This window comes from Solanum verrucosum, unplaced genomic scaffold (assembly GCF_900185275.1).
Source record: "Solanum verrucosum unplaced genomic scaffold, falcon-dt-bn FXZP01000154.1, whole genome shotgun sequence".
NCBI lineage: Eukaryota > Viridiplantae > Streptophyta > Magnoliopsida > Solanales > Solanaceae > Solanum > Solanum verrucosum.
In genome coordinates, this window is record NW_026020217.1 from 1,090,723 (window position 1) to 1,114,272 (window position 23,550).

General features: G+C 35.1%; 3 protein-coding genes across 3 annotated transcripts; 2 read left to right on the forward strand and 1 right to left on the reverse strand.

The window, feature by feature from the left end:
• The first annotated feature begins 1,022 nt into the window (after positions 1-1,022).
• LOC125830739 (alpha-amylase 3, chloroplastic) lies at positions 1,023-14,072 on the forward strand. The gene is made up of 13 exons (XM_049509906.1): positions 1,023-1,311; positions 1,889-2,019; positions 2,277-2,331; positions 2,490-2,591; positions 2,757-2,877; positions 3,448-3,797; positions 6,764-7,419; positions 8,057-8,246; positions 9,937-10,043; positions 11,133-11,382; positions 11,513-11,635; positions 12,616-12,783; positions 13,406-14,072. The coding sequence occupies exons 1-13, from the start codon at positions 1,045-1,047 to the stop codon at positions 13,562-13,564; spliced, it is 2,679 nt and encodes an 892-aa protein (XP_049365863.1). The 5' UTR covers positions 1,023-1,044; the 3' UTR covers positions 13,565-14,072.
• A 1,208-nt stretch (positions 14,073-15,280) lies between these two features.
• Positions 15,281-17,815, forward strand: LOC125830747 (pectate lyase-like). The gene is made up of 4 exons (XM_049509916.1): positions 15,281-15,593; positions 15,960-16,665; positions 16,768-17,010; positions 17,450-17,815. The coding sequence occupies exons 1-4, from the start codon at positions 15,388-15,390 to the stop codon at positions 17,672-17,674; spliced, it is 1,380 nt and encodes a 459-aa protein (XP_049365873.1). The 5' UTR covers positions 15,281-15,387; the 3' UTR covers positions 17,675-17,815.
• A 521-nt stretch (positions 17,816-18,336) lies between these two features.
• On the reverse strand, positions 18,337-23,476 carry LOC125830750 (uncharacterized). Its single transcript, XM_049509919.1, has 8 exons — positions 23,204-23,476; positions 22,416-22,471; positions 20,526-20,688; positions 20,318-20,406; positions 19,843-19,975; positions 19,536-19,628; positions 19,305-19,407; positions 18,337-18,836 (listed from the first exon to the last, which is right to left on the reverse strand). The coding sequence occupies exons 1-8, from the start codon at positions 23,372-23,374 to the stop codon at positions 18,469-18,471; spliced, it is 1,176 nt and encodes a 391-aa protein (XP_049365876.1). The 5' UTR covers positions 23,375-23,476; the 3' UTR covers positions 18,337-18,468.
• Positions 23,477-23,550: the final 74 nt, after the last annotated feature.

Here is a 23,550-nt window from a genome sequence, read left to right on the forward strand (position 1 = left end):
ATACTAGAATATAAAGTACTCTCCGTATCCGATGGAATTGGAAAGTGTATCCCCTTTCGTATAGCGGATAAAGTTACTCCTTTCTTAATTAAAAGTTTCGAATTTAAGTTTTGAATATGAAAAAATTCTTAATAGAAAACGCTTTCCTTCGAATGTGATCTTGTGTGGAATGAATCTTTCTTTTAAAAATCACGATAGATAATTTGAGACGGATAAAAATATGATCTCAAAATCACACTTCCATTGATTGAAATATTTTTTGATTTATTCTATGAAGGGATAGTGTGGAATAGCTTTTTGTTTTTCCCATTATTTGCATTGCAAGAGTTTACGAAACTAAAAGTCGACCTTTATTTGGCATTATAAGCTATTCTTTACGTTTTTCTTTAATGGTATGGTATATTATATAAATAGCTCTTCCTTTTGAAAAGTTGAGAGATTTTTTTTTTAATCTTTATATTACTAGGTATAATTTTTCAAATTAAATGAATTATTAATAGTCAAATTTAAATTTTCAAACATAGTAAGCCACTAAAAGTAAAAGTGAACTTTGAGAGTATTATTATAATCAAAAAGACAAAATTAACATTTAGATAATGAATTTTGAATTATAATTTCTTTTGATTACTGAATTTTGAATATATTAATTAATTTTTTAACACAAATATATAATTTTTAAGTTAAAATTATTAAATTTTATCGAATAGTAACTATACATTTGACTCCAGTCGTAATTGGAACAATCTTTTTTTTGTTCTGTAATTGAAGATATCTATTATCTACTCACTAATATCAAAGATTATATATTTTTTTCTTAATCAAAGTTTTGGATAAATAATTAATTTTAGTAAGAGCATTTTAATCTACAAAATGATTTTTTTGGTGCATGTAAATTAATCGAACTTCAAAATAAATACTAGTAATAATCGAGTGGGAAAATATTTTCAAACCGCAAGAACCGAATAATTAATTATCCATGACGTGCTCTTTATAAATATCTGACAAACCAAAATCTATTCAGGTGAGATCTACTGATCGGAAAAAATGTCGACAGTTACTATAGAGCCTCTCGCCGGCCATTATCTCCAGCGAAGCCCAAAGCTATATCCAAATCCGAAAAAAACCTCTCAATTTTCTCTAAACTACTCTCGGAGGCCACTCTCTGGTACCGCAACTTTGAGATTTTGCGATTATCGGCGTCGCCGGACGGTACCTATCCGAGCTAGATCCACTGATGCTGCCGTCATTGAGACGTCGGAACAGTTGGACGTCGTTTTTACGGAGACTTTCTCGTTGAAACGACCGGAAAGGGTAAATTATTGTATTTGATATTTATTCGTGTGTATATTTATTGGATCATTAGAAATGAGAGATTTTTATAGGAATTAATGAGTATTTGAAGCTTGAAGAATTGTGTTTTTTCGCGTTTCCCGCCATTTCTGTGAGGAATTTCCTTTTTGTTAATTAATCCAAGCAGTTTTGGATTGTTTGTTAAGTGTAAAAGCAAACTCTGCATGATTGGGCGTGGTGTGTTCTCTCTTGGTTCAAAAGAATTAATATGTGTTTGAATCAGTGTTTAGCAACTATTCATATTATTTTTTTGATGGTTTTCAACCCAGACCACTAGGCCTGCACAACTATTCATATTATATGTTTTCATAAAGGGGAAAAAAAGGAAGAAGAAGATTGATCAAGCTAACAAAAGTAGAGACTAGAGAGAGTAACTGAAAATTCCGCCGTCATTTATAGATGTGCAGTTTTCTTTAATATGTTTGAATCTCCTCCATTTCTTTAATAAAAGTGTAAGTGTTATTTGGCGAGCCCATTAGTGGTATGGCGAAAGAATGAAGAGCTGTTGAGGACTGATTGTCTTGTTTTGATATTGCAGGCTGTAGGAAAAATATCCATCAGATTGGATAAGGGGAAGGATGAAGAGAATTGGCACCTCTCTGTGGGATGTAGTTTGCCAGGGAAATGGATCCTTCACTGGGGGGTCCATTATACGGATGACACTGGCAGGTTAGTCTGGTTTGAAAATGGAAGCGCTGCTATTTTTTTGACCTTTGGAGGTAGGAATAACTAGGTGAATAAATTTTACAATATCATGTATAGAAAAGGAATTAGCTTTAATGCCAAGTTATAGTCTTTAAGATGGGGAAAATAGCTTTTTAGTTCTGGTTTGGAGATTTATACCTCGTCAACTTTTGTGTAATAGTTATTGATATCCTAAAGACTCTGAATATATTGTTTTTAAAATTTATATTTTAATCTGGCAGTGAATGGGATCAACCTCCTCCAGAGATGCGGCCGCCAGGTTCAATGGCCATAAAGGTGTCTGCTACTACATCCCTCTAGCTAGTTTGCTTCGTCCCTTTTTCTGTTAATATTTCTTCTTGAATGTGGATATAATGCTTCAATTTCAATTTTCATGAAGGTGTCTATTTCTTTCACATATTTTTCTTTAAATGTGAATTTCATTGTCGTTACAGGATTATGCAATTGAAACTCCTTTGCAAGGAGAGGCATTTCAAGAGGTGAAGATCGACATAAGTTCTAAGTGGTCTATTGGAGCTATAAATTTTGTGTTGAAGGTGAGCTTCTGTGCTTAGATGTTTCAATTTTCTTCTGTACGTGTTATGCTGCTAACGATGCATTCAACAAAAAGCATATTCATGTATGCTGCTGCTCTGATCGCTTTAGTTTTCACTTTTTTGGTGGTGATGATGCTTTGGTGTTGGTTTATTTTGATGATGCAGGATGAGGAAACTGGAGTTTGGTATCAGCACAGAGGGCGGGACTTCAAGATTCCTCTTGTTGACTGCCTTGACGATGATGCTAATATCATTGGTGTTAAAAAGGAGTCGAACATATGGTCAGGTTGGTACTATTTGTTGTGAAATGCATACCAAATGTTCATATTTCTTGCCTCTCCCTTATATTCAATCCACGTCATCTCTTTCATGTTAACCTGACTGTCTTTCTCCAGAGAAGAAAATGACTCAAATATGTTGAAACATATCTTTTCTAACAATGAAGATTGTTCACCAAGGCTAAAGAAGGGTTGTATCTGTTTATGGAATATCTGTTGACGTGGGGGGCTGGTAGGGGGTGGGTGGGTTGGGGGTCGAGGGTAGGGGTGAAAAAATGAAATTTTGAAATTGAAAATATTTTTTAAAAACAAACTTAAATTTTTTTTTTGGGGGAGGGGGGGTGGGTGGCTGGTAGGGGTGGATGCACTACTGTACTTATGTACTTACAAGATATTTTGTATTATAATAGTTCGAATACTGTAATAGTTTCTAAGTAAACCATTCCTCTGCTTAGCTGATATATCAGCATGGACAGAAAGATCCTTTATGTCTTTATCTTATTTGAGTAATTCTGTGACAAATTCAAGTTGTACTGAGAAAAGAAAGTGAAAGTTCAGTTGTTCTTCTTGCATTGCAGGATCACTAGGGAAGCTGTCGAATATCCTCCTTAATCCAGAAGCTTCTCCTTCTAAAGGGGAATCAAGCAGCATTGACGGGTCTGGTGCGAAAAACAGGCGCCTTGAAGGGTTCTATGAGGAACATGTCATAGTAAAAGAGACTCTTGTTGATAACATAGTTAATGTCTCTGTTAAGCAGTGTCCAGAGACTGCTAAGAATATTTTGTGTATAGATACCGACATACCAGGAAATGTAATTCTTCACTGGGGAATCTGCAAAGGTGATACTAAAATATGGGAACTTCCTGCAATGCCATATCCAGCGGAAACAGTAGTGTTCAAGAATAAGGCACTGCGGACTTTGCTGCAGGTACTTTCTTTTGGACTAACGAACCAATTCCTTGGTTGTGTGGTTCAGTTGAGTCTACCAAGAGTTCATGCCTTAAATGTTAGCCAATCAAAATGCTGTTTAATCTTTTTTCGTCAGCAGGTCATTGGATTGTACAACCAGTTTTTTCCTGACCTGCTATTGTAGATTAGTGGTCTTGGAAATCTCCAATCCTGGATTCTTACTAGTGTTTTGCGCCTTGAATCTTCATATATACTCCCTCCCCCCGAGCTAGAAGTCTTAGTTGGATTTCGTGTGTTTAGAGAACAGTTGAGCATGTTAAGTCTTTAGTATTTGTTAGGGTGGGTGGAACATGTAGGCCTAATATGATGACTTTTTTGGCGTCAGAGAATAGAGTATAAGTTGTGTGTCAGTGACGGAGACATGGTAAATTGGTCTACTATTTTAGAGAGTAAATCTTGGTCCTACATAACTTGTTCGATATATCTAAACTATGTCAAAGCTTTTCTGGACACAATGTTGGACAGTCCAAAAGAGGGAAATGCAACAGCAACAACTACGCTGCAGTCCCAAACAAGTTGGGCTAGGCTATATAAAAACTACCTCATCATGTCCCCCACTTAAATTCATCTCAAGCAAACATTGTACTCCAAAAAAGGGAAGTAGGATTACTTTTTTTGGGATTGAGGGAGGGAGACTATTTTTCTTCCTTTTTTTTATTCTTTCCATTGTCACATGTTTAGTATTCCTTGGCCAGACTACTGCTTTTAATGTATTGAGTTCCTTGGGAATTGGAATTTGGCTTCCCTACATCTTCTCCTTGAAAGTGGCACAGTAGTTCTGACATCAAACAGGTTTTTTTTTGGCAGTGTGTAAGCTTGTGTGTCTGTAATAGCTAGCATGTGCATATTCAGAGAAACTAACCGTTCTCTTCTTCTTTAATGAATGAAGGGACGTTATAGCCTTTCTATTTTAAGATTTTAATCTGTTGGTCCAATTTTACGTTAGTTGTCTGGTTCAGTTAAGTCTACCAAGTAACATGCCTTTAATGTTAATATTCTAGTCATTGAAAGTGCCGTGTGAATTGATGTAAAGGAGTCACTCTAGGTTATTGATGCAATTTTGTAAGCACTATCTTGATCAAAATGCTTACTTATGAAAAGCAAACATGGAAGTGTCGTGTGGATTTGCTTCTGACCAGTAAGTCATTGGAATTTATCAGGCATGTTTTTCTAACCTGCTAGTTTGATTAGTGGCTGTCATAACCTCCGATCACGGATTTTGTGAAGTGCTTAAAGCCTGGATCTTCATTGATACTCCTTCCATTTAAAATCAGTTGTCTTAGAGTAAATCAGCATGTTAGATGTAAATTGTTTAGCATTTCATGGGGGATTAAGTGGGTGCGATATGTTAAGATTTTTGTGGTTTAGAGATTAGAGTAGAGTAAACACTGTATTCTAAAGTGTAAAATGGGTTCCTACATGATTTTTAGAGTGCACAAACTATTAAAAAAACTGTAAAAGAACTTTTTTTCTTAAGAAAGTGGTCACACTTTTGGACGGTCTGAAAGGAATAAGACATTTTTTGGGGGGACAGAGGGAGTACTCTTTTGTTTTCTTTTCTTTTCCATTTGGCACTTGTTTATCATTTGATCTGCTATATTGCTTAACATCTTAGTTGCCACGGAAAATGGAATCTTTGCCTTCTCTACGTCTACTTAGTGAAAGTTGCTGAATATGTCTGGACATGAAATGGGGCTACGAGTTGCTTAAAATGTGCAAGTTGTACTAGCACATATACATCAAAGCAACTAGTCTTTCTCTTCTTCTTTAATGAATAAAGAGATGTGTAGTGATCGAATAACTGGAGATTAAATGAATCAACACATTTTTGGGGACAATTTTCTGATTTAATGACAATGGAAAGAAATTGGATTACGAACTAGACAAATAACAAAATTAATGGGAAAATGGAAGTAAAATAACTGACACTCCAATGAAGACTTCTGGAGCTGCATGAGAAAAGGAAGAAGAACTCATAGAATTGCAGAATGAAGAATAGAAGAGAAGGAGAATGAAAGAAGAAGGTCATATGATTAGGAGTAAGAGAATATACCATAGGTTCGTTGCCTGCTCCTTCTCTCTTGGTTATTACATATAGCAACCAAAAGTGATAGTGAGATGGCACTATCTCAGCGTTCGGAGCTCATTAATCAACTCACAATCTCAGCCCTATATGTGTTATTAATATAACTAAAATCAGCTCCTTAATCATTTATATACCAGATCATGACAGGATGTTTGGCCTCCTTTTTCCCAAGATTTTAACCTGTTTTTTTTTTATATGTAAGAGAGGAATTCCTACATGTAGTGAAAATGTAGAACAATTGCTTTTTTCTAGGGAAACTTAGAATCAGACTGCTATCAGTTGAATGTTTAATGTGAATAGAGATGATGCCTGATGTTTGTATACTGTGATTAGAGAAGAAACTACAAGGAAGGTTGCCGTTTGGGAACGTGAACATATTCTGAACTATGTTTCTCACGGGGAGGCTCAAACATGACTTCATGCAAGACAAGGCTAACCTGGGCAAATAAGTTTGCTACTATCATCAAGCACTTAAAAGTTTGGAATCTTTTCCCTTCAATAACTGCTGTATTTTAGATTTGCCCTGATCTCCTATGATGGAAGGGTCTGGCAGAGTGGTGCACATGCATCTAGGATTCTTTTCAAATACTAGTTTATTTCTCCACAGTTAAAATTTGAGTTTATGCAACACAAATCTGCAACTTAGAATGGATCCATGTTTGAAACAAAGTTGCAATGCCATACTTGTGGGTCTCTCTCTCATTGGATTATCATCTTGTTCACTTTTCTTTTCTTGATTCTCTTTGGAAAATTTCTCAGTATCCCGGAAAATTAAGTAACCATTTGTTTTTAAGACCAGCTATTTATCTACATATTGATGATATATGCTCTTGTGACAGAGAAAAGAGGGAGGCAATGGCTCTTCGGGACTGTTTACTTTGGATGGAGGACTTTCCGGATTTGTTTTTGTGGTGAAGCTAGATGAAAATACGTGGTTGAATTGTAACGGAGACGACTTTTATGTACCTCTGTCAAATGGCACATTACATTTGGAGGAGAGAAAACAAAACGAGGAGTCAAATTCTTCCCAGCTAGCCAATCGTTTGCCTGAGGAGAGCCAAGAAGGCTCTGTGTATACTGATGAAATAATAAAGGAGATAAGGAGTTTGGTGAGTGACATTTCTTCTGAAAAGAGCCGAAAGACAAAAAATAAGGTGACACAGGAAACCATTCTTCAAGAAATTGAGAAGCTTGCTGCGGAAGCTTATGGTATATTCAGAAGTTCAATCCCAACAATACCAGAAATTGCTGTTTCTGATTCTGAGGTTATACAACCTGATGTGAAAGTAACATCAGGAACTGGTACAGGATTTGAGATTTTGTGCCAGGGTTTTAATTGGGAATCTCATAAATCTGGAAGATGGTACAAGGAGCTACATGAAAAAGCTGCAGAGTTATCTTCACTTGGATTCAGTGTGATCTGGTTACCTCCACCAACTGACTCAGTGTCACCAGAGGGATACATGCCTAGGGATTTATATAACTTAAATTCCAGGTATTATAATAAAAATTCTCTCCGTTCTCATTTTTGTTAGTGTAAATCATGCATTTTGGGTCTAATTTATAGTGTAAGTCATGGATATCATATCTGGATTTATCTGATGAAGTTCTAAGTATCTCAAACAATTTCTAATTATTTTTTTTCATTATAATTTAAAATAGGAGATGCACCAATTATCAGGAAGGGGCAGTGTCATTTTAAGTTTTTTACTGATGAGAATTCAATGTCTCTTGGCTATTAGCTTCTTTATTTGGAGTTAAAATAGGGGATATGCCAACAATTAAGAAGGGCAACATAACTTGTACTTCGTCATTCCTCTTTCCCAATCTCTTCATTTTCTACTCGTTTGTTATGATTAAACATGTAAAATTAGTTGCCACAAGAACATCTGTTTCATTATTTTGTTTTTTACTGAAGCTGCTTTCTGTCTTTCTCTGGTTTCAAGTAGATTGTTACTTGGTACATAATTTAGCATCTAATTTATCCTGCATTTTGAACATTGATTAGATAGTCCCTACTAGGTAAAATGAGACTTCCATGAAGCAAATTTATTGCTCTCTCGATTCGTGCTTTTCTATCTGTACTTGTTTAGTGTATCTAATTTTTGTGTGGTTTTCTGTATCTTTGTCAGATATGGTAGTTTTGATGAATTGAAAGTTACGGTAAAGAAATTCCATGAAGTGGGCATCAAGGTTCTTGGTGATGTTGTCTTAAATCATAGATGTGCAAGTGAACGGAATCAAAATGGTATATGGAATATTTTTGGTGGTCGGTTAAATTGGGATGAGCGTGCAGTTGTTGCAGATGATCCACATTTCCAGGTGTGTATTTTTCTCTTGATTTTTCCTTGCTGTTGTACTAGCAAAATGAACTTTTTCGGTGATGCTTGTCCTTCACCAGAATTAGAAATAATCACAAATTCAGAGAGGATGCAAAATAGCAAACTGGAATATTTGAGAATTTTCTTGTCCCCCACCGGATTAATCGTATACCCCTTCCTTACTTTGTTATTTGAAATCAATTGCAGTGAGATATTAATCCAGAGAAAAAAGTTAACATTAAAATATTTTTAATATGTCAAAACAAGTAAGGTTTTTCAAAGGGCTGTTGGAAAAGGTGAAAGGCCAATTGTCTCTATGTATTACTCATTGTATGTGGCACTAATAATTTTGTTGGATCAGTTGGCACTTAGTGGTAGGAGTAATTGAGATTCTTGCTCAAACTAATATTATGGTTCTTTAGCCTTCTAATATGCTAACCTAGAATCCATGTGCTCGATATATCATTTAGAACACATTCAGACCTTGAAAACTGAATGAAGCACTAAGAACACTGTGTGTGTATATATGTATATGGCTGTAGTAGGTTAGCATTGTTCCCATTTTTTATTCTCAAATATTTCATCTTAGTTACGTTACTATCTCTTTCATAATAAGGATATCTTTGCCTTTTTACACTTATACCAAACAGATCCTTGCTTCTCATGGTCCCTCTCTGTTCTTTCCTCTTTTTGCATTCCTCTTAATTTCATTCTTCAGAAAAGCCTTCCTGTCAATATCTTTCATATTCTCTTCCCCATTTGATTTCCAGCATCTGCTTCCTTGTTTTCCTCTGCCATTTCTTTTTTCTTTTTTCTTTTCCCTTTTCTTCTGGGTATAACTTCATCATTAGATCTGTGGTGCTATCCATTTGATATACTACCGTCGTATGGCCGAACTCCATTGGTTCCACCAACACCAGCTTCAATTTCGGACTAGTAGTGGAAGCCCATGGCTGACCCTTTTGCTTTGTACATTTTTAACATTCATTGCTTGCTGTAGTCTTTGAAATAATCACAAATATGTGCAATTGGAAATGGTCCAAGACAGAAGAATGATTAATGTGGTTGCTATTATTGGATCATTGATGCTCAAAATTATCAAGTGAGAGAGAAATTTGAAAAGAAGAAGAGAGTAACTAAAGGGAAAGAGGAATGAGAAAAAAAGAGAACTTAAGAGGAAATAAGTAGGTGATTGTTTGCTCAAACATACAAAAAATAACCCTAAAATGATTTAATGGCATAGGTAACTTTAAGGGAAAATTTGAGAATTGAAAAAATTGAGACAATGCTAACCTACTATGGAAAAACCAATAAATATGGTTTAAACTCCTTGGGGGTTGGGTGAAGCAGACAAAGAGAGTCCAAAATCGTCATCTTTTACCTGTTGGATGTTGCTCTTATCTTCCTTCCAGAGTGCATTATCTGATTTCTATTTGCTTACTTCCAAAAGTAGATGGCGTAAGTGAGGAGGTACACTTTCCTATACTCGTTTGATTTTCGTTTGTGCTTTTAAATTGGCTGGCTTACTCTTTAAAATATCTATTGATCACCAGCAATGTTCTACAACTCCAGAATAATTTGGACATTGTGGCTAGCATGACATTTTTGCTTCCCTTTCCCTTAATGAGATACTGACTGGTTTTACAAGATCTGTTGAACCAGATGTCTGAACTACCTTTTTTTTTCTACAGGGAAGGGGCAACAAAAGTAGTGGAGATAATTTCCATGCTGCTCCTAACATTGATCATTCCCAGGAATTTGTGAGAAAGGATATCAGGGAATGGTTACTCTGGCTGAGGTTCAATTCTCTTTGCTTTGACCTATATTGGTCTTCCTTTTTTTCTGTTTATTCTCATTTGAAACACCTTTTGATGGTTAAATCAAGAGAATGTCATCCTTGTACTTGTAATGCCTGAGCTTTTAACGACCTAGGTTCTTTAGCAATAATTACATAGGCGTTGTCAAAATATATATCATTTGGTGTCTGTCAATCCAGAGTTAAATTTTAATTGACCAAGCATATTTAGCACTACATATTAAAATGCAAAGCATTTTGAGCAAAAGTGAAGAGGTTATCTACTGTGTCTATGTCAAGCACATTAGAACAGGAAGCCAACAGGATACAGATATCAGGTGATTCAGTAAGGACTTCTGTTTTTTCGGGAATTGATGCATTCTGTGGAAAGAATAGGAAAGAGATGGCAGATGGACATTGGATAGTGCTTAAAGAGAAGATTCAAAATATACTGCTGTCACTCTGGAAGACATTAGATGTCATTTTTCGAAAGAACTTCACCACGATCTCAAGGGAAAACATTGGTAATTGAAGGCAGTTAAAATTGAGATTGCGGTTGGCAAAGGGACTAGATTACTTACGCCACACTAATGCTTTGATTCCAAATGTGAAAATTAAATGAGGTTCAATAAATATCCTTTATGAACATTTCAATTATACTTGATTGATAGTTGAAGATTCAATAACTGCTTTCTTTACTGCACTATCCATTTCTTTTGAAACAGAAAAACAGTATCAGCAGGTCTTACTTTAGTCACTTGCATATAGGAGCGAAATAGAATCTCATCCATGTCCACCAGATGTTCTTGTTTTATCCCACCCATTCCTCTGGAATTAACTGTCTTTGCATAATTGCATTGCACCCGCTCATAAAGAAGACAGTGAAGTTGCACAACTGTTAAACTGCTTAGAAAGTGGTATTTCTCCATCTGTTTCATGGGTATTTATGCTTCATTGTATTAAGATGCTGTTTACTTGCCATACAATACAATTTATATGTCTTGTCTTTCTATTTCCCATGTGTTACTCAAGAATGTCCCAACTTCAAAGGTCATCTTGTAACAACTTTTTATGATTATGCTGGTTTGGCAGAGAGGAGATTGGTTATGATGGATGGAGGCTTGATTTTGTTCGTGGGTTTTGGGGTGGTTATGTGAAGGATTACTTGGAAGCAACTGAACCTTATTTCGCTGTGGGCGAGTTTTGGGATTCCCTCGTTTATACTTACGGAGAGATGGATCACAATCAAGATCCGCATCGGCAGAGAATTATTGACTGGATTAATGCTACTAATGGAACTGCAGGAGCATTTGATGTGACAACAAAGGGAATTCTTCATTCTGTAAGTTTTTCAAACTTTACTCCTTGCACAGTGGATGCAATACTTGACCGACAGTACTTAATAAAAGGAAGGATTGGGAAATCAGTTTTTTAGTGTTAACAGCATTCTCTTTCAAATTCTATGTAATTAGGCAATTGAAAGATGTGAATACTGGCGACTATCCGATCAGAAGGGAAAACCTCCCGGCGTTGTTGGATGGTGGCCATCTCGTGCTGTTACCTTTATAGAGAATCATGATACAGGCTCTACACAGGTAAAATATGCTCTTTAGTTATCAGAGGATTGAAGAGGCTCCTCTTTTAATCTTGATCAATGATAAAAGGGCTTTTATGAGGAGACAGATAGTTCAGCATATCCACTGGCCTGAACCAACTATATGCCTTTCTTGGTCATTCAGTTAATTTATTACCTTTTTCCTGCTTAGTGTGGTTGGATCCCTCAAGCATGAGAGCTAAATGAACTCTTGAATCCTGGGAACTACCTACAAATGCTATTTACAGTTAGATATCATGATGAAATGTAACCCCTGTAGCGTTTCTATTGGCACTAGTGCATAGCTGTGACCACCATTAGGAAGAATAGTTCTCCTTGGAAATCAGTGAAGAAACTAAAATCCTAGTCCAGCCTAGTCGTCAACTTTGATTTTCTTTGGTTTCTTTGCTCTTGATGTTCCATAATTTGCTTGTCGATATCTTAATTGGCAAACGTTCTCGCAAACACAAGGCTGTAAAATTCTTCAGCGTTTTTTTTTGGTACAGAACATCTCTCTCAGGTTCCATTTGGACTCATTGACTTAAAATCCATGCATTTGAGCTGAAAAAGTGATTCGCATATGAACTAATGGGATGATTGTAAATTTTGAAATGGATTTTGTCTCCCAATTTAGGTAGCACTCCAAACTCTTCTATTGATGTTTTTCAAATGTTTCTTTACATTTTCACAAAGTATTTAGAGTTTGTAGTTGCAAATTTAGAAGTCCTCAGCTGGAGCAATCAAATAAAATTGGGACTCTTCTCTTTATTTTTTTGGGTTACATGGCCTTAGTTTAGTTCCATATTCTTCTTTCTCATGCTGAACCTCTAGTCACTTCTTTAGGGCTTGTCATATGATCTCCTCAATAGACTTGTAATTGATTGTTGTAATAACTGGAATCATGGAATAACACTGAGCATAAGAGCTGACTTGTTTTTCATCCTTATTATTTTTTTCTGTATCTTGGGCTTTTCCTTGAAGGGTCATTGGAGATTTCCTGGTGGGAAAGAGATGCAAGGTTATGCCTATATCCTGACTCACCCTGGAACCCCGTCAGTCTTCTTTGATCACATTTTCTCTGGTTACCAATCTGAAATAGGAAATCTTATATCACTCAGAAAGCGGAACAAGATCAGCTGTCGGAGTATGGTAAGTCTCAAAAACTATGTTGAGCTGCAGGTTCTTTTTGACCTCTGTGGTTAATTTCAGCTTAATCTGAAAAGTTAAGTGGTTGATTGATTTTGAATGAATAGGAAGGTGAGAAGAGGAGAACAAACATTTTCATATTTCTTCAGTTAACATACTCCTTTCCCCTCTTTTCTGTTCTGACCAATCAAACATGAAACTAACTCATTTTTAGAATTGCTCTATGATACAGTAAAAGGACCTCTTGAAAAACTAACAAATGTATATTACATGCATGCAATAGATGGAACCTTTGATGCATTTTTGGGAAGTATCAGGTTATACGTTTTTCGTAAGGTGAAGAATTATATATCTTAAAGAAAGTACATTCGGATGGTATTTTTGTTGATGAATTCGACACATATATTCAAAATGTTAACAACAGTAGAACTGGTATTTGCCAGTTCAGCTGCAATCATTTTTCTCTCTGTACCCAGTTACTAATAATTCCTTAGTAATTCGAATACTTAAATACTCTCAAACGAGCTTTTTTGCTGCAAAATTCTGTATGAACATTATCAAGATATCCTTTCCTGGATACAGGACCAATACTATTCCTAATATGCTACGATTTCTGTCTGATCAGGTGGTAATAACAAAGGCTGAAAGAGATGTTTATGCAGCAGTTATTGATGATAAGGTGGCTGTTAAAATAGGTCCAGGCCACTATGAGCCTCCAAGTGGGCATCAGAGATGGAAAATGGCTGCTGAGGGTAACAATTACAAGGTTTGGGAATTGTCATGAAAACAATCGCCTTCTTTCCCTGTTCCAATATACTACTATTCGTAAATGTTTGGGGTAAGCAATTGCAAATTTATTTGCCAAGTGACTGGAGATGGAAGGAGTTAATGCCGTAAGAAATGATGTACTGCAGCGGATGTATCTAGTTTTGCTGCAACACAAACTGAAGTTATTGGAGTAAAAATAGCAAGAGTATGAATAGTCTGGTAATAATTGCTATTAATATTGTTGTATTTGGAGAAATCCAAAGATGTACACTATACATAGTCTGGTAAAGATTGTATATGATAGATACCACTACATTGTATTGCCTTTTCAGAAGATAAAGAGGCATTGTAAAGATCTTCTATACAACTTATTCGCCATATTGGCGATAGACACTTCTTTTATCGTATAAATACTAGAATGTACCTATTGATGTATTGTATTTGTATTACTATCAAGCAATCGTTATGTAAACAATCGAGTTGCTTGTTCAGCTACTGAATAAAAGTCTTCAGCCTTATTTGGACAGAATTTGTACAGATTTGAGTTCACTTGATGAGATTAGTATACTGAATATGTTTAGCTTTTAAAGGATTTCCTAATGTTGTCTAAGAAACTGAGGAAATATAGATGTGAATCCAAGATCTAGAGTTATGGGTTCAGAATGTATAATTAAACAAGAAAGGGTCCAAAAGTTTACTCGTATGAATATTAGCCCTTTTCTTGTTTAATTATACAAAATTCACCTGTGAAAGTTCAAAAGTTTGATGAAAGAAACTCGGGAGAAGGGTTAAATTTACCTCTAATATATGAAAATCATCAATTTTATCATACTTTTTTGTACCATCAGTACAAAAATACCATGACATTACTCAAGTAGCTTGAATATTATAACCCTTCTCCGTTAGAGTTGTTCAAGGTGGATACTCAATCCCACGTGACACTACATTTTCGTGTAGTAGACACACTGCCCCGATTCGTTTTACCCCTCCCTTCCACCTCTTCTACCATCATTAGCACCACCATAGGAACCAACTGTGAAGAGAAGTTCAAGATTCAGATGTGTTAGAAGGTGCTATATACATATTCAGATATCCTCTTTCAAAATGGTTGATTTAGAACAAATATTGATTCAATAAGTCTTAATAATTATGTAGTACTAAAATGAAAAGGAGCCTATGAAATGGTGGAAGAAGAAATAGAGGGAAGGGAATAAAATAAATTGGGACGGCGAGGTGACATGTCACGTGTTGTCCATCTCACAAAATATAGTGTCACATAGGATTGATTGTCCACCTTTGAACAACTCTAACAGAGGAGGGCTATATTTGAGTAACATCAAGGGTTTTTTTTGTAGTGATAATATAACGGATGATAAAATTGACTTTTCACAAATTTTACCGTGAACAAAACCAATACATTTATAAATATAAAAGAATCGCCGAAAAACATATGTTTATTATAATTATAAATTTCTTTTATTATTTCGTTAGAACAATAACATAGATCCGCTTTTATTGTTTCCCATTTTATTAACATCCTTTGACTTGTTTTTGTTTTTTTTCAAACTAATAATTCAAAAGTTAGTTAGTAAAAACAGTTAATTACAACCTCAAATTATTATTTGGACATCCTTTTTTCCCGCAAAAATTAGTGTTATATATGTGTTTATTTAGTATCATTTTATTCCCAAGCTCTGGGAATTCACCTGCAGTTAATAAAATAAAAACTACCAAATCTTGGGATTTCCCCCCCAAGGCTGCAGGTGGTAGCAGAAAAAAAGACAAACAAAAACCAAAAAAGAAAAAAAAAATTTAAAAATATTTCTGCTACCAAAAATAATGGCCTCTATTAGTTTTAATAATTCAGTTATTTTTCTGTTTTCCCTTTTATGTTTTGCTTCTATAATCCCAAAATTATATGCCAATATTGCTGATTTTGATCCTTATTTGGAAAAAAGAGCTGAAGAAGCCCTCCAATCTTCTCTTGCTGCTTATAATGAAAATCCTGAGGCAGTCACTCAAATTTTCAACAAAGAAGTTGGAGAGTAAGTGCTTTTAAAATATCGATCTGACGTTTCAAATCATGTATATATGTATCTTTTTCAAGACACGAGGTTAGAATATTGTAAAGAAATGAATCTTGTGTCTAATCAAATCCCTGATAAGGAGAGGATTGTCAATATCATAATACATAAAGTATACATTCCGATTATGTAGGGACATTTTGAATTGTTGAATAGAGTGTTCACTCTACCCTTCCGAAACCCCACTTGTGGGATGTATGCTGAATAGAGCGTTCACTCTACCCTTCCCAGACCCCACTTGTGGGATGTATGTTGAATAGAGCGTTCACTCTGCATAGATTGTCAAAAGATCCTATTTTAACATGAGTTATTGTGTAAATGTTGCAGAACAATTCTCAATGGCACAAGGAGGCATTTGAAGGAAGAAGATAAAGAGGACAAGAATGAGAAGGTTGAAAAGGATGATAAGGAAGGAGATGAAAAAAGTGTTGATGGTTGCAAGGCATACAATCCAATTGACAAATGTTGGAGATGTGACAAAAACTGGGCTAATAACAGGAAGGCACTAGCAGATTGTGCTAGGGGATTTGGTCATGGTACAACTGGTGGTAAAGATGGTAAATTCTATGTTGTAACCGATCCATCGGATAACAACGTGGAGGAACCTGTTCCTGGGACCCTACGTCACGCTGTCATCCAAGAGGAGCCATTGTGGATCATCTTCGAGAAGTCGATGATTATCAAGTTGAAACAAGAACTTATGATCAACAATGATAAGACAATTGATGGCAGAGGAGTCTCTGTTCATGTTGCATATGGAGCTGGACTTACCTTACAATTTGTGCACAATGTTATTGTCCACAACATTAGAGTTCATCACATCCTTTCTAAGGATGGTGGTATGATTAGAGATTCTGTTAAACATATTGGTCTTAGGACAGTGAGTGATGGTGATGCTATTTCCCTTTTCGGTGCTAACCGTATCTGGATAGATCATTGTACTTTAACCAAGGGTGCTGATGGACTCGTCGATGCTATCATGGCTTCCACTGCTATCACCATTTCTAACTGCAAATTCAACCATCACAACGACGTAAGTTTTTCTCATCTCAACATTTTCAGCTATGTTCATAAGCCAGACCTCAATAGGGAGTTGTCAATGTGTTTAAGCTAATAACAACAAATGACTATTCAGGTTATGCTTTTGGGAGCAAACGATGCCTTCCCTCAAGATAAAATCATGCAAGTTACAGTTGCATTCAATAGGTTTGGAAAGGGATGTATCCAGAGGATGCCAAGGTGCAGGTGGGGTTTCTTCCATGTTGTCAACAACGACTACGCCAAATGGGAAATGTATGCTATTGGTGGTACAGCTAACCCCACCATCATTAGCCAGGGTAACCGTTTCAAGGCTGCCGACAATCCCAACACTAAAGAGGTATATCTACTTAACATTCCAATCACATTTTCTTTTATAAAAGTAGTGTCCGTGGGTCAGCTTGCACCCACCTCGACTATTTCACCAAATACCTGCTACCTCCAATCAACACATATATCAGATAGTATATATATGTCTACCAAGGCTTAAGCATATATGACGAGATCACTTAACATTCTTGTTCAATCACATTTTCTTTCATAGAAGTGGCGTCCGTGGGTCAACTTGCACCCACCTGGACTATTTCACCAAATACCTGCTACCTCCAATCAGCATAGATACCACATATATGTGACGAGATCACCTAACTTTCTTGTTCAATCACAGTTCTTGATATGTTATATTAGATTGTAGCATAAGGCCAACATAAACACACTTAAAACAACATTCTCGCCTTATTGCATTGTCAATTACTAATATAACGTATGCTAAAATGAAGGTGACAAACCGGAATGGCGCCCCAGAAGCTTTGTGGAGAAACTGGCAATGGAGATCCGAGGGTGATTTGTTCAAGAACGGAGCCTTCTTTAGGGAGTCTGGACCAGAAATCAAGAGCACTCCATTCACAGAACATACCACAATCCAGTTTGAGCCTGCTAAATTTGTAGGCAGACTCACTCGCAAGGCTGGTGTAATCCAGTGCAAGATCGGAAAAGCATGCTAGGCAATTTATATGTACATGATAATAACAATTATAATACATAAAACATATTGTACATTTCATTTTTGGGGTTGACATGGAGCCGAACATTTTTTTTGGGGGTTTTTTTACAGTAAGAGAAGAAGAAAATGGCTAAGACATCTATCTGTTTTCTCTGGTTTTTTCGACTTTTGCTTTATTTCTTCTTCCTGGCTGGTTTACTCTATAGAGGAAACAGTGAGGAGGGGGAAGAAAAGGAAAAAAGTGGGTTCTCAAGAGTTCAAGTTTATTTTTTTGTAACAGAAGTTTTGATTTATGATTTCTAATAAATGTAAATTTCCCTCTTTAAATTTCAATATAGGCTACATGTCTCCCCAAGAGTGAAATTAATTGTAATACAACCTTTTCTATTACTTAGTACCCCCTCCATTTCAATTTGTTTATCTTTGACTTAGCACCGAGTTCATGAAAGTAAAGAAGACTTTTGAATCATCTAAAGATACTTAGAATGTAACAAAATGCTCATTAATCTAGTGGTCTTAACCATAGGCACACAGATTGAAACGGAGGGAGTACATGTTTTCATGCAACAAATACTCATGATATTTGTAACAGTTTTATATTCAAGATAGATTTTTCCATAACCTTAAAGCAAATTGATCCAAAGTTTTCAATCGAACAAACAGTTAAAACGAAGAAATATCAGAATTGAATGGGAGATCGATCACATGTACAAGCACAGATGAAGAAAACCAGAAAATTGGATTAAACGAGATATGTGAACAAAGTCGAAACATCAGGGATTTCCTTACAAAGAACTATCTGCTTTTGGAGTTGTTTTTATGAAGACATGTCCTGGTATTGTGTCCTTTTCCTAAACACACGCTGCAGCTATAAGTTCTCTTTACTCGAGTCTTGATTGTTGCAACAACTTTAGTGTCGAATTCATTCTTTTGGTGGCATGTTCTTCTATTATGTCCACTTCTTTGACACTTGCTGCAATGATGATTAACCTTAACTGTCTTTTTTGGTACAATTAAGCTCAACTTTAAGCAAGTTCTTCTGTTATGACCCTTTGTTCCACATAATCCACATCTATAATGTCTATCCGTATTGTCTCGAATTTCTGGACAGTAGTTACTCCTATGCCCTTCCTGTCCACAATGTCTACAGTAAAATTTCACCCCTGCAATTAGAAAATGACAGTAAGATGTTGCTCCAGAATATCAAGAATTATGTGCAGCAAGCCAAATGGTGAACTCAACTTATTGTGACTAGTAAATGAAGGGAAACAAGAGTAAAATCTTTCCATTGTTTTTTTCTTTCTTTTTCTCTATACCTTCTCGTTTTACGTGCTGTATACAGACAAGCGTAGAGACCATGATGTAGCTCACGAAGAACGTAATCTAGCTTGCACGTATAGTTTGTTGTGTTGTACATTTGTGCTAATGATGCTAGTCAGGTAGCCCAATTGTATGGAGTCATTATAAAATGGTTTACACCAATCATTTTCTTTAGTGTAACAGTTCAAGACCCTTAGAGAAGCATTCAAGGAGTGGCACTTGACATTTTCGTTAAAGCTATGATATATATCCAAAGAACAGAGTAAAAACACCATTGATTTAAGCGTGACATGAGCAAAAACTGTATAGACCTTTCATGGATATGCTTCTCTTGCGGCGGTTATCTGGATTGCGGAAGTAACTTTTCATGGATTCTGAGGCACGTTTCCTAGCGGCAGGTGTCCCCTTTGCTTTCTGCATAACAAGTATCATGGCAAGAAGGTGAATGTACTATGAGCTTATGGATTAGAGCGATGCATATCAAGCTATAGTTACACATAGCTAGAGGTTCATCATTCAGATATGAAATTGGCAAGTCAAACCTTAATAGCAGCTACTCTTTGTGCATGAAGCATCGGATCGCCATGGATAATCTTCATCCTTTTACTAAATAATCCAGTCTTGGCATTTAGGCTCTGCAATCATCCAACTAAACAAAAAAGATTATATTCAAGAAATGGAAAATCCGTCAAAAAGTTTTAACATTTCGCATAAGGAACCAAAGATCATCCAAATGAAAGGTTCACGACATTGTCCAAGCAATCGTGGTAAAATAGAAACATCAAAACAAGAAAACCAAATGACTAAACTTTGATCGAAGAGGGTGCTAACAGAAAAATGAATACTAACTTTTAGTGATCTGCTGATCTTCAAATTGACTTCTGTGTTGGGAGATTGGTAGACACGCTTGGTTTTTCTCTTCGCGTCAAGCTTTATGTCTAAGTCGTCCACTTCATCGTCTTCCTTTACTTTTAAAGGGGAACTGAAAAGGATCATGTAGATTTTTTATATAGCAAAATTAACTAAATTTGCAGAGAACCATTGCTTCTATACTATAAATAGAAAGAAAGGACGATTATAACACAAGATGTATAGTGCAGAATATAAAACAAAGGTTACTTTAACTCCTTCGACTACATAAAACCAAATGCCATACTTAAGCCAAATGTGGCGATGTGAACATGTTGGTATATATTGAGAGTAGCACAATGACGAAAACTTGATTATTGAGCAAAAGTACATGCCGGATGTAATAATATTACAACGAGAACACATGGTTTTGGCAAACTGGAATCTAACTGAAACTTGAGGCGGGAAAAATTACCTTGATCGAGCTTTCTCCCAAGGCCGTTCATCGATAGATTCTTCCCAAATGACACAATCACCACCACACTGATGACAAGTTATCATACCCTGCCGTACATGAAAACTTATACTAAGGACATAAATCTTATACGATACTCCAACTTACATATCAAGTGTATATACAGGTAATTTAGAGCTCAATAAACATGATCTACAAAAGAAGTTACCTTTCCGTTACACAACGAACAATCTAAGTTGGATCTCTCTATTCCACACTCAGTACATGGAGTGTAGCCTCTTCCTCTGCAGCTTGGACAAGGCAATTCTCTTATATACTGGCCATTTGGGCCAAACCATGATCTCGGACTCGATGCACTAGATATGGCCTTCCTGGAAAATGATAAAAATACAGATCAAAGATGGATAGTTAACTTGCTCAGGAGATAATTACGAGTAAATACACGAAAGGGGGCTTCTTATCATGAGGATGGGGTATATAGTTTGTTCTTCAATTATCAAAATATCCAGTCTATGTAGTTTTCCCTGTCTTATTAGCAAGAGAAGAACAAAAAGTATTGTTGTTTCAAGGAGCAAACTTCAACACTCTAAATTAAATTTCCGCATTCAAAAAAAAAGGAAGGTGATCATAATTCAGCACACGAATTACCATTAGTTAGGAAAAATTACAAAAATATAACAATATAGATTTAAGGAAAATACAACAATAACATGCCTAGTGTAATCCCACAAGTGGCGTTTGGGGAGGGTAGCATGTACACAAATCTACCTTGGGAGGTAGAGAGGTTGTTTTCAATAGACCCTCGGCTCAAGAAAAGGCATATCAAAGAAAATCAAAAAAGAAATAACGGAAGTGAAGAAATCATGGCAAAGCATTCAGGATAAAAAAGGAACAGTAACTACAACAAAATAGTGTGATAATCAAAGTACAAGAGACAATAGACAGTAACAAAAATCAAAGGACAAGAAACTATAGGAGAAATACTATGACTACCAGTATAGATTTAAGGAAACTATATTACAACTAGGGGTGTACATAACCGGGTTGGTTTGGGTTTTTCAAATATCAAACCAAACCATTTGTGTAAAATTTTTTAATTTATAAACCAAACCAAACTAATAAAATTCGGATTTTTTCGGGTTTTTCAACCTCGAGTTGGTTCGGGTTTTTCAAATACCAAACCAAACCACTGTGTCGAATTTATAAATTTATAAATCAAACCAAACTAATAAACCTTGGATTTTTTCAGATTTTTGGATTTTTTTGTAAACGTTGCATACAAACATATAATTAACTTGTGCTCCAAATATTTCTTTAGTCCAACCAAAATACAATTATCTAAGGTGTTTCTTAAGAAAATAACACAAAATATGAGACGAGTACTGATGACACTAAAATATTCAATAAAAAATAATAATGAAATCATCATATCAAATAAATATTGCAAAGTACTAAATATTTAAGGAAAATTAAAATTAGATTATGTATTTTAATTGTCTAAACCAATGTAAAACTAAAGAACAAATATTCAATATTATTGTCATTCTTAGTGTTGAATTGATTTTCTTTTTGCATTAGTATTAATTTGATTTTTAAGTTTTATTATAATTATCAACATCTATGAACTATAATCTTTATTGGACCATTCCGAATTCTAAGTTTTAAACTTGAAATAATATATTAAAAGATAAAAACTATGAAATAGTATAAGAAATATTTTAAAATTATATCAAAGTAAATATTTTTATGTATAAAATAAAATTTTAAAATTACATATATAATATCGGGTTGGTTTGGTCTTGGGTTGTTTTTTTTTAGTTAAAACCAAACCAACCCAAATATAGTCGGGTTTTTTTTTCCAATACCAAACCAAGTCAAACCAAACCACTAGTCGGGTTTTTTTTCGGTTTAACTCGATTTGCGGTTTGGTTCGGTTTTGTACACCCCTAATTACAACAATAAGAAAGAAAACATAAGGTCATTAACAAACTCTAAAAACTTAACAGAGAACACAAATAGAAACTCTACTGCAACAACATGATATAGCCCATGATTTAATACAAGCAATTAAACAGAAACAAAAGAACAAAGCTAAAACCTTGGCTGTAAATCAGCAGCAAGTCCAAAAAGCTCCTCTGAAGGGTCATACATAGCCTATCAATACAAGAAGTTAAATGTAAGCCCTCTTATGATAATGTGTTCCAAGAAATAACAGGTTAATATCACTTAGGTCATTTAACTATATACTATAATGTTAAAGTCACAAATGCCATTAAAATAATTTAATTTTATTCAATATAACAGTTAAACTTTACTACTAACACTAAGGGGGTCGTGTCTGGTAACTGGTTAGAATTATGCAACTATTAGTAATGCAAGATATACTAACATTAGTTATACAAGTTTCTAAATTACAAAACATAATAATTTTATACATGAATAACTATCTACCAAACATTGTATAACTTATGTAAAGATTAATACATAAATAAGTTACCTCTTTACTAGCTATCAAATAAGCCCCTAACAACAACAACAATATATATATATATATATATATATATATATATATACCCGCTGTAATTCCACCGGTGGTATCTGGAAAGGATAGAATGTACGCTAACCTTATCTGAGGTAGAAAAGTTATTTCCGACTAACACTAAAGCCACAACTAAATTTTGTTGAACTTAACTCACTATTCAATGAACATTAGTCACAATTAAGTAAAGTTACTAAAGTTTACTCACTATACATTAGTGATTTATACTAACACTAAGTAAAGTTACAATTTTGTAGCTATAATGTCATCCTTTTTAGTGTGACAAAAAATAATTTTGTGACTTTAATTTAAAAAAAGAAGAAAAAAAAGGGAAAAAATCTCAATACCTGATTTTGTTTGATGGGTGATACAGAATCATCATTATTAGTGAAAGAAGGTAAAATGGGTAAATAAAAGAAGCTAAGCTTAGTTTTTGAAGGTGGTAATATCCAATAATGCAAATTCTTGTTACAATATCTCCATTGAGGCAACATTGATGACCATATTGTTGTTGACATTGTACATAGGATTTTCTTGAAATTGAAAGAGCAAAGGAGTAACTTAAAATGGAGATTTTTTTTTTGATGTTTTTTAAGGAGTTATGTGGATGAAGAGAAGACAGCAAGATTTTATTGTTTTATCCTATGCTTTTGGTCTCATTTTTTTTATTTTTTGTGTGTGGATAATGTGGGAA

What these genes read in the sequence shown, in the direction of transcription:
- LOC125830747 (XM_049509916.1), top strand. Translation starts at nt 15,388, where the DNA reads ATGGCCTCTATTAGTTTTAATAATTCAGTTATTTTTCTGTTTTCCCTT. An exon ending in AATTCAACCATCACAACGAC is followed by an intron (nt 16,666 to 16,767) that starts GTAAGTTTTTCT and finishes ATGACTATTCAG; the next exon opens with GTTATGCTTTTGGGAGCAAA. An exon ending in ACAATCCCAACACTAAAGAG is followed by an intron (nt 17,011 to 17,449) that starts GTATATCTACTT and finishes GCTAAAATGAAG; the next exon opens with GTGACAAACCGGAATGGCGC.
- LOC125830739 (XM_049509906.1), top strand. Translation starts at nt 1,045, where the DNA reads ATGTCGACAGTTACTATAGAGCCTCTCGCCGGCCATTATCTCCAGCGA. An exon ending in TTATATAACTTAAATTCCAG is followed by an intron (nt 7,420 to 8,056) that starts GTATTATAATAA and finishes TATCTTTGTCAG; the next exon opens with ATATGGTAGTTTTGATGAAT. An exon ending in CAGATGATCCACATTTCCAG is followed by an intron (nt 8,247 to 9,936) that starts GTGTGTATTTTT and finishes TTTTTTCTACAG; the next exon opens with GGAAGGGGCAACAAAAGTAG.
- LOC125830750 (XM_049509919.1), bottom strand. Translation starts at nt 23,374, where the DNA reads ATGTCAACAACAATATGGTCATCAATGTTGCCTCAATGGAGATATTGT. An exon ending in CACCCATCAAACAAAATCAG is followed by an intron (nt 22,472 to 23,203) that starts GTATTGAGATTT and finishes TTGTATTGATAG; the next exon opens with GCTATGTATGACCCTTCAGA. An exon ending in GAGAAGCATATCCATGAAAG is followed by an intron (nt 18,837 to 19,304) that starts GTCTATACAGTT and finishes TTCTAATTGCAG; the next exon opens with GGGTGAAATTTTACTGTAGA.